The sequence below is a fragment of the Papaver somniferum genome, chromosome 7 (genome assembly GCF_003573695.1).
Source record: "Papaver somniferum cultivar HN1 chromosome 7, ASM357369v1, whole genome shotgun sequence".
Taxonomy (NCBI): domain Eukaryota; kingdom Viridiplantae; phylum Streptophyta; class Magnoliopsida; order Ranunculales; family Papaveraceae; genus Papaver; species Papaver somniferum.
Genome location: NC_039364.1, coordinates 179,232,791 through 179,243,748, shown reverse-complemented (window position 1 = coordinate 179,243,748; position 10,958 = coordinate 179,232,791). Strand labels below are relative to the sequence as shown.

The 10,958-nt window shown below is 35.1% G+C and overlaps 1 protein-coding gene across 1 annotated transcript; it reads left to right on the top strand.

Annotated features, from left to right (window-relative positions):
- The first annotated feature begins 217 nt into the window (after positions 1–217).
- LOC113295617 lies at positions 218–1,650 on the top strand. Its single transcript, XM_026543948.1, has 2 exons — positions 218–931; positions 1,039–1,650. The coding sequence occupies exons 1-2, from the start codon at positions 218–220 to the stop codon at positions 1,648–1,650; spliced, it is 1,326 nt and encodes a 441-aa protein (XP_026399733.1).
- The last annotated feature ends 9,308 nt before the right edge of the window (positions 1,651–10,958 follow it).

The following is a 10,958-nucleotide window of genomic DNA, read 5'->3' as shown; positions in this document are numbered from 1 at the left end:
CTGGGAATGATGTTTTGGTTTTCAGTAAACTTGGTGAGCTTACTAAACAAGCTAAGAGGCAGCAGAACAAATTGAATGCGTTAACTGATCAGGATTCCTTGTCAGACTCGGATGAGGCATTGGGTATTCGTGATCGTAAGGAATCAGTTCCTAAATCCTCCTCAAACTCGGTTAAGCAATTGAAGCTAAATAATAAACTCCAATCCAGAGTTTAATTATGAGGGTTCTTTTTTGGAATATCAATGGTGTTGCGCGTACAGCAGCACATTCTAAGCTTAGGGAGTTGATTAGAGATTTCCATCCTGAAGTTTTTGGCCTTGCTGAACCAAAAGTGGCGTGCTCAGCAAATTTTTGGAGGAGGCTAATTTCTGAAGGTTATTCTTCGTTTATTATTAATAATTCTGCTAATTCTGGTATTGCAAATCTTTGGGTTTGTTATAAGGATGGGCTTCATGTTTCTGTAGTTAATTCTAGTAAACAAGCTATTACAATTGCGGTTGATGGTGTGTATATCTATTTTGTCCATGCTAGCTACATTCAAACTACTAGGCGCAGGCTTTGGAAGCAACTAGTTATGCAAGATACAATTACACCTTGGCTTGTCATAGGTGATTTTAATTGTATTTTGCGTTTGAATGAGAAGAAAGGTGGCTTGGAAATAAGATCGTCTGTTATTGATGAGTTCAGTGATTGGATGGATGATAATGATCTTTTTGAATCGGATTCCTTGGGCAGCAAATTCACTTGGTGTAATAGGCAATCTGGTACTAGGCGTATTGTTAGTAAGTTGGATCGTGCAATTATTAATGCGGCTTGGCTTGCTAAATTTGATAATTGGAGGTGTAAAGCTCTTCCTAGGGAAGTTTCCGACCATTCTACTCTTCTTGGGTATCCTTTTTCTGTTCCTAGGCCTTGTCGAGCTCCTTTTCGTGTTCAAAAGATGTGGTTTTTACATGGGATTTTCTCCGGATGGTCAATGAGAGTTGGACTTTGTCTGTTCATGGTTCTCCTGATTTTATTTTCTCTTATAAATTGAAGCGGCTGAAGATTGCAATGAAGGATTGGAATCTGAGGATTTTTGGTAATGTGAATTCTCGTTTGAAGCAAGACCAACTTCGTTTTGAGACAACAACTCTTATTTCAGATGAGGATCCTAGTAATACTGCTAAACTAAATGCAATGAAGGATGCTATGAAAACTTTATGTGATACTCATTTGCAACAGTTAACTATGCTCAAGCAAAAGTCTAGGAACAAATGGTTGGTGGAGGGTTCAAGTAATTACAGTTTCTTTCATAATAGCATTAGAATTAGAAAAAGTTCTAATACTATTTCGGAACTTGTTGATATGAATGGGACTTGTTTGACAAATTATGAGCAGCTTCGTAATCATGTAGTTAAGTTCTATGAAGATAAGTTCAATGGCCAAGATCCGGTGATAGAAGGTGGTTTATTGGATTTTGAGCATGCTTCAATTTCTGTTGAGGAGAGCAACGCCATGGATATGATTCCATCCCCGGAAGAAATTAAGCAAGATGTTTTTGATCTGAGTGCGGATAGTGCCCCAGAGACGGATGGTTTCTCTGGTTGTTTCTATCGTCATTGTTGGGATATTATTCATGATGATTTAACCAAGGCCATTATTCATTGATGGAATGCGGGTAGGATTCCAAATGGTGTTAATTCATCTTTTATCATCTTGCTGGCTAAGGTAAGGGGTGGTAATACTCTTCGAAATTTCATACCAATTGGTATTAGTAATTTTTTCTTCAAAATTTTTACTAAGATCCTAGATACTAGACTTGGTGCAGTTTTGGATAAGCTTGTGTCTGAAGAACAGGTAGCCTTCATGAAAGGGAGAAATATTCATGAGAATATTAGCTTGGCGTCGGAGATGGTTAATGAGTTGCATTATAAATGCAAGGATGGCAATATAGGCCTTAAACTTAATATTTCTCAAGCTTTTGACACGGTAAATTGGGCTTTTGTGCTTGAAGTTTTCCGCAAGTATGGTTTTTCTGAAAATTGGTGTGCTTGGATTTTTAATATCTTGCAGTCTGCTAGAATTTCTGTCATTTTGAATGGTAGTCCGGAAGGTTACTTCAAAATTAACAGAGGTTTGCGTCAAGGTGATCCCCTCTCCCCTTTGATTTTTGTATTGATTGAGGATGTTCTTAGCAGAAATATTACGAAGCTTTTTCGTGATAAAAAGATGACGCCCATGGTAACTAGAGGTGGTATTTCTCCTACTCACCTTTTCTTTGCTGATGACATAATGATTTTTTGTAAAGGTAATTCCAAAAGTCTTCACAATCTTGTAGACTTGTTGGGAAAATATCAGCGTGCTTCAGGTCAGACTGTTTGTCGCCAAAAGAGTAAGATTTATTATGGTGGTGGTTCTTCGAGTTGGTGTAATTTTATTGCATCTTATTTGGGGATGAGTATAGATACTTTTCCAGACCGCTATTTGGTAGTTCAAATTATGCCAAATATTGTTAGATATAGCCATATTAGCAATGTTGTTGAAAAGATTAGAAATCAGCTTGCTGGTTGGAGAGGGAGGTTATTATCTTTTCATGATCGCATTGTTCTTGTTAAATCAGTTATTGCCAGTTATTACATTCATAATATGTCTATTTATTAGTGGCCTCGTAAGTTTATTCTTCAATGTGAGAGGGCTATCCGTAACTTTATTTGGTCTGGTGATTCGAACATTAATCGTGTGGTGGTAGTGGCTTATGATAAAATATGTTTCCCTTTTAAGGAGGGGGGTCTCGGACTAACTTGTATGGACACTATGAACAAAGCTCTTATTATGAAACTTTGGTGGAAGATTCGTACTTCTACAAAGAAGTGGGCTCTGTTCCTGCAGGAAAAATTATTTGATCGTAAGGGTTGTATTAAGCATTCTGGGGTTAAGTCTTCTATTTTGCCTGGTTTAAGGAGAGTGTATAATTGTGTGGAAAAGAATACTAAGGTCTTAATTGGTGATGGTAGAGATACTTATCTTTATTATGACATTTGGTTTGATAAGACTAGTATTGCTGAAGTGTTAAATGATTATTCTCTAGATGCAACATCAATAGTTAGTGATATTTTAAAGGATGGCCTTTGGGATATTCCTGAAATTCACTTGCAATTCTTGATTGCCGCTGGCCTAGAGTTGAATAGGATGCCAATTCCTATGGGTGGAGCTGATGTTAGGGTATGGATGCTGGAGTTGAAGGGTGAGTTCAGCGTTAAGTCTGCAACTGAGTTGATTCGGCAGAAGTATTCTCGGTTAGAAGGTACGCATCTTTTGTGGAGAAAGGAAGTTCATCCTGTTTTTGCTGCTCAAAACTGGAAATTCTTACATGGAGCATGTGCTACGTATGACCTTATTAGGCGCAGGTTCAAGATCTCTCTTGCTAACAAATGCTGCCTGTGTGGTGTTCAAGAGGAAACTCTTACTCATGTGTTATATGAGTGTTGCTTTGCTACAAGGGCCTGGAATTGGCTAGATGATGTGTTCAAATTACAACCTAATGCTAACCTTATTGTTTCTTTTAAAGCATCAAAAGAAAGGAGTCATATTGTCCGTGATCTGTGGCTTATTGCAAACCTTGTTCTTAGGTCGGAGCTATGGCAGTTGCGGAACAAGGATGTTTTCGAGGATAAAAAGCCTAATTGGAGTATCGTTCATAAGCGCGTTCTGAAGTTGATTGAAGATTATTCAATTCGGCTCAAGGGTCATACGAACAATAGTGCTGATGATGTTGTTCTTCTGAACTATTTTAGAGTTCAGCACCGTAGTGTGAAGTGGCATCAACCTGTGTCTTGTTTTTGGTTACCGCCTGAGGCTAATGAATTACAAATTTGTTGTGATGGAGCGGCGAGAGGTAACCTAGGCGTTGAGGGTGCAGGTTTAGTAGCTAGGGATGAGCATTGTTCAGTTCTTGGTGCTATGAGTATTGGGCTAGGAGTCACGACGAATTATTTAGCGGAATTGTATGGCATTATTGTTGGTTTGGAGTGGGCTATGCAATGGGGTTTTTCTCGTATTTGTATTCGGTCTGATTCTATGGGAGTTGTTGAAGCTTTCAAGAATAATTTCGTTCCATGGTTTGCGAGGAATAGGTGGATTATGATATGTAGACACCACACGTCTATACGTTTCATTCACACTTTTAGGGAGGCGAATTTTTCAGCAGATGCAATGGCCAAGCGGGGTTGTTTATTGAATAATGAAGTGGGAGTTCACTACAATGGGAAACCACCGTTCTTAATTTCTGTTGAACATCCTAATGTTGATTATTTTCGGTTCAAATAGTTTCAAGTTTTTGGGGTTGCTGTAACCTCTTTTCTTGTAAACTATTTCTTGTAAATTTTATTATCTATTAATACAAGTTTTTGACTTATAAAAAAAAACCCTACAATAATGAAGATTATCTTTCAATGTTTCCTAAAAACACTAAAGATCCTTGAAAGAGCTCTGAGAAACTCTAAAAAGCTCAGGAAGACTCCAAAAAGCTTTGAAAAGCTTAAATTTAATTATACTCCGTAGCACTGGGATATACAAGCTAGGATATTCGTTAAAGAATGATAATAACAAATCCCTACAATAGTGAAGATCAACTTTGAATGTTCTCTAAACAGCCTTGAAAACTATAAAAAAAACCTGAAAACTCTAAAAAGCCCTAAAATATCTAAAGAGCTCTGAGAAGCTCTTAAAAGCTCTGAAAAAGCTTTAAGTTAATTATATTTCGTAGCACTAGTATCTACAAGCCAGGGGATTCGTTAAAGCCAACTGAAAGTAACTTTATTCTTTATAAAGAATGATACTAACAAAATTCCCTACGATAATGAAGATTATCTTTGAATGTTTCCTAAAAACACTAAAGAGCCCTGAAAGATCTCTGAGAAACTCTAAAAAGATCAGGAAGACTCCAAAAAGCTTTGAAAAGCTTAAATTTAATTATACTCCGTAGCACTGGGATATACAAGCTAGGATATTCGTTAAAGAATGATAATAACAAATCCATACAATAGTGAAGATCAACTTTGAATGTTCTTTAAACAGCCTTGAAAACTTTAAAAAGCCCTAAATATCTAAAGAGCTCTGCAAAATCCAAAGAGCTCTGAGAAACTCTAAAAAACTCTGAAAAAGCTTTAAGTTAATTATTTTTTTATTTTTTTAAGTCCAAAGTTTATTATAACAAAAAAACGTAATTACAAAAATTACAAACTTGGAGCACAAAACTCCCTACCCCCATAAACCAAAGGGGTCTAAATAACTTTTAAGAAATAAGAAAAGTAATAACCACAAAAAAAGAAAATTAAAAGAAGCTACCTATATCTATAGCAAACTCCTTTCAATTTACTTCTGCTGCTACCGACTCTATACGATTTTCTCTTAGAAAAAAATTCATCCATAATATCCGTATCAAAAGCATAATTACCCAAGATATCTTCATCTTCATCCACATAAAACTCTCCGTCTTCATCCTCAGTGGCAAAGTTAATAAGAGACAACTTACAAGGAGATTTTTTTTCTTTGAATTCATTCTTTCCATTTGCTCCCTCTTTTCTTTGAAATATTCTTGTATAAAAGCTGGACTTCTAATGAACTGAGCGCTCACATCTTCCAACTGAATATTGCTTGCCACCTCTAATTCTTCCTTAGACAAAATATTATTCTTATCAAAAATAGTATCGACCAGCCCCGCTTGAATTTCTATGTTAGTGTCACGGCTCGGAGATTCCTCAATAGACTTGTTGGTAGAAGATTCCAAACTTGAATCAGATTGCAAAGAACGCTTTGCTATAATATTAGCAGCCTGTTTGGCAACTTTCCTAGCTTTTTTCCTTGCTAAAATGTCAGCATCAACCTCACCCCAATTTTTAGAGCCCATACTAACATCTGAGTCACTAGATTCCAATTGTTCCTCCTCCTCCTCCTCAATAATAACATTATCAAGGCCTAACTCAGATGCTAGGACATCAAATTTGTTTTTAAACATAACTTCAATTTGCATCAACTCATCCACAAAAGTTGTATAATCATTCTCAAAAGGAGTAAAAGAGAAAGAAGTACCTTTACTAGGGGATTTCTTTCCTTTCACTTCAGTCCATTCGTCTTTAGAAAAACTCTGTGCAGCCATGTCTTCCTGATTTTTACGTAAAGCTATATCTTTCTGAGCTGCAATAGTATTTTTACAATGAATAAACTTCATCTGAGCTTCACGCAACTCAACATCAGATTTAGCAAGCTCCTTTTCCAACTGATTAGATTCATCAATAACTTCAGTAGGAGTGTTTTTATGTTTTATCAATTCAACCACAGACTGAGCACCAGACTGATCAAGTGCATCTGCATGGCCTGCATTGATAGAATCTGTACGTGCATTATATTCTTTAGCTGTAGTTTCACGAGACCCAACAGTTTCTGAAGTTTTAAAACACTTAGGTTTTGGTTTGTTCACGGCTTGTATCCCATCTTTGTTCACATATTTAGCCACGGAATTTTGTTTGTTCATGACCCTTGTCTGGGTTTCCAACTCAGACACGGGCTAAACTTCAGAGTTTTGCTTCTTCTAAGACTGAATTTGAGTATTAGATGTCACTTGCGTAACTTTTGCATGAGCAGATTGTGTACGTGCAGCAAGCGCTTCCTTGGATGCAATTGTGTTTTGCAATCTAAGCTGAGCTTCACGAACCTCAGATTCAGAGCGATCAAGCTCCTCCTTCAACTGTGTATCATCAGCTGAAGCACCAACCGTATTATCCTCCATATTATCCAGATTCAAAGACTTCTCCTCTTCCTCATCAGTTTTAACTGATTTTGCTTGCCAAACTTGGATTGTAGGTTTATGAACAATCTGTTTTTTCTTACCAGCAGTCTTCATGCTATTCTTCTTTTTGCATTCACCATCAACATGCCCAATAATATTGCAAGATAAACAGAAATTAGGTGAATTTGGTATATCAACATATTGCCAAATTTTTTTACCTCCTGCAGTGATAGAGATGCGCTCAGGAATATGCTTTGCGAAGTCTATATCTACCAAAACAGCTGCGAAGTGACCATATTCCATATTTAGGGTTCTTTGATCCACCACAATTGGTGTTCCAAGGATTTTTCCCAATATAAAGTAATGATCTCTCAGTCCATATCTCAATAGGGAGACCAAGAAAACGTACCCAAACAGCTGCATGGGACGTTCTTTGTTTATCAGGATTAAAACCTGGGTACCAATCAATCAACCTCAGAATTTGTTGATTGACAAACCACTTTTCAGCACGTATCTTATCCTTGTCCAATTCTGATGATAACATAATAACAAAGAATCCTTTGCTCATAGGTATAAACTTACACCTATTCTTAAGTTTCCATTGATTTTCAAGGATTTTTTGTGAACCTCCACAAACTTTAAACCTGTAGCATCCATCCTAGCTATGAAGCTATGTTGAAACGGCTTACACCCTTCCTGATAATAATCATTAGGAATGACAAGATCTGGCTCACCCTCAACAAGAGTAGGGTTTGGTAACAAAGAAATATCAACTGAAGTTGGATTTAGGGTTTTACGTTCCCTAACTTTTTCAGCAAAAGAAACTGTTTTAGCATGGCTCTGATTTTGAGCTACTAGGAATGTTAACTGAAGAATGAATCATCATGAATCAAAGAATTGATTCTGATAATCCAAATACGTGAAGCTTGAAACCCTAAACGTGAAAAATATTGGTTTTCCAAAATCGCCAAAAAGAGAAAAAAACGGACATTCTCTTTCCTCAACACCCAAAAAGAGGATCATTAACGAATCCCTGGCTAGTAGATGTTTAATTAATTATATTTCGTAGCACTAGTATCTACTAGCCAAGGGATTCGTTAAAGCCAACTGAAAGTAACTTAATTCTTTATAAAGAATGATACTAACAAAATTACCTTACAATAATGAAGATTATCTTTGAATGTTACCTAAACACTAAAGACCCTTGAAAGAGCTCTGAGAAATTCTAAAAAGCTCAAGAAGACTCCAAAAAGCTTTGAAAAGCTCAAATTTAATTATACTCCATATCATTGGGATCTACAAGCTAGGAGATTCATTAAAGAATGATAATAACAAATCCCTACAATAGTGAAGACAAACTTTAAATGTTCTCTAAACATCCTTGAAAACTCTAAAAAACTCTGAAAACTCTAAAAAGCCCTAAAATATCTAAAGAGCTCTGAAAAATCCAAAGAGCTCTGAGAAATTCTATAAAGCTCTGAAAAATATTTAAGTTAATTATATTTCGTAGCACTAGTATCTACTAGCCAGGGGATTCGTTAAAGCCAACTCAAAGTAACTTAATTCTTTATAAAGAATGATACTAACAAAATTCCCTACAATAATGAAGATTATCTTTGAATGTTTCCTAAAAACACTAAAGAACCCTGAAAGATCTCTAAGAAACTTTAAAAATCTCAGGAAGACTCCAAAAAGCTTTGAAAAGCTTAAATTTAATTATACTCCGTAGCACTGGGATATACAAGCTAGGATATTCGTTAAAGAATGATAATAACAAATCCCTACAATAGTGAAGATCAACTTTGAATGTTCTCTAAACAGCCTTGCAAACTCTAAAAAGCCCTAAAAACTCTAAAAAGCCTTAAAATATCTAAAGAGCTCTGAAAAATCCAAAGAGCTCTGAGAAATTTTTTAAGTTAATTATATTTCGTAGCACTAGTATCTACTAGCCAGGGGATTCGTTAAAGCCAACTGAAAGTAACTTAATTTTTTGTAAAGAATGTAACTAACAAAATTCCTATAATAATGAATATATTTGAATGTTTTCAGAAAAACACTAAAGAGCCCTGAAAAAAGCTCTGAAACTCTAAAAAGCTCAGGAAGACTCCAAAAAGCTGAAAAGCTTAAATTTAATTATACTCCGTAGCCACTGGGATCTACAAGCTACGAGATTTGTTAAATAATGGATAATAACAATCCCTACATTAGTGAAGATCAACTTTAAATGTTCTCAAAAAAGCCTGGAAACTCTAAAAAATCCCTGAAAATTCTAAAAATCCCTAAAATATCTAAATAGCTCTGAAAAACTCTAAATAGATCTAGGTTAATTAGATTTTGTTGCACTAGTATCTACGAGCTAGGGGATTCGTTAAGCCAACTGAAAGTAACTTAATTCTTTAAAAAGAATGATACTAACAAAATTCCCCTACAATAATGAAGATTATCTTTGAATGTTTCCTAAACACTAAAGAGCTTTGAAAGATCTCTGAGAAACTCTAAAAGCTCAGGAAGACTCCAAAAAGCTTTGAAAAGCTTAAATTTAATTATTACTCCGTAGCACTGGGATATACAAGCTAGGATATTCGTTAAAGAATGATAATAACAAATCCCTACAATAGTGAAGATCAACTTTGAATGTTCTCTAAACAGCCTTGAAAACTCTAAAGACCTAAAATATCTAAGAGCTCTGAAAAATCCAAAGCTTTGAGAAACTCTAAAAAGCTATGAAAAAGCTATAAGTTAATTATATTTCGTAGCACTAGTATATACTAGCCAGGGGATTCGTTAAAGCCAACTCAAAGTAACTTAATTCTTTATAAGAACAATACTAACAAATTCCCTACAATAATGAAGATTATCTTTGAATGTTTCCTACAAACACTAAAGAGCCCTGAAAGATCTCTGAGAAACTCTAAAAAGCTCAAGAAGACTCCAAAAAGCTTTGAAAAGCTTAAATTTAATTATACTCCGTAGCACTGGGATATACAAGCTAGGATATTCGTTAAAGAATGATACTAACAAATCCATACAATAGTGAAGATCAACTTTGAATGTTCTCTAAACATCCTTGAAAACTCTAAAAACCCTGAAAACTCTAAAAAGCCCTAAATATCTAAAGAGCTCTGAAAATCCAAAGCGCTCTGAGAAATTTTTAAGTTAATTATATTTCGTAGCACTAGTATCTACTAACCAGGGGATTCGTTAAAGCCAACTGAAAGTACTTAATTTTTGTAAAGAATGTAACTAACAAAATTCCTATAATAATGAATATTATATTTGAATGTTTTCAGAAAACACTAAAGAGCCCTGAAAAAGCTCTGAGAAACTCTAAAAAGCTCAGGAAGACTCCAAAAGCTTTGAAAAGCTTAAATTTAATTATACTCCGTAGCACTGGGATCTACAAGCTACGAGATTGTTAAATAATGATAATAACAAATCCCTACATTAGTGAAGATCAACTTTAAATGTTCTCAAAAAAGCCTTGGAAACTCTAAAAAATCCCTGAAAATTCTAAAAATCCCTAAAATATCTAAATAGCTCTGAAAAACTCTAAAAAGATCTAGGTTAATTAGATTTCGTTGCACTAGTATCTACGAGCTAGGGGATTCGTTAAAGCCAACTGAAAGTAACTTAATTATTTAAAAAGAATGATACTAACAAAATTCCCCTACAATAATGAAGATTATCTTTGAATGTTTCCTAAACACTAAAGAGCTTTGAAAGATCTCTGAGAAACTCTAAAAAGCTCAGGAAGACTCCAAAAAGCTTTGAAAAGCTTAAATTTAATTATACTCCGTAGCACTAGGATATACAAGCTAGGATATTCGTTAAAGAATGATAATAACAAATCCCTACAATAGTGAAGATCAACTTTGAATGTTCTCTAAACAGCCTTGAAAACTCTAAAAAGACCTAAAATATCTAAAGAGCTCTGAAAAATCCAAAGAGTTTTGAGAAACTCTAAAAAGCTATGAAAAAGCTATAAGTTAATTATATTTCGTAGCACTAGTATATACTAGCCAGGGGATTCGTTAAAGCCAACTCAAAGTAACTTAATTCTTTATAAAGAACAATACTAACAAAATTCCCTACAATAATGAAGATTATCTTTGAATGTTTCCTACAAACACTAAAGAGCCCTGAAAGATCTCTGAGAAACTCTAAAAAGCTCAAGAAGACTCCAAAAAGC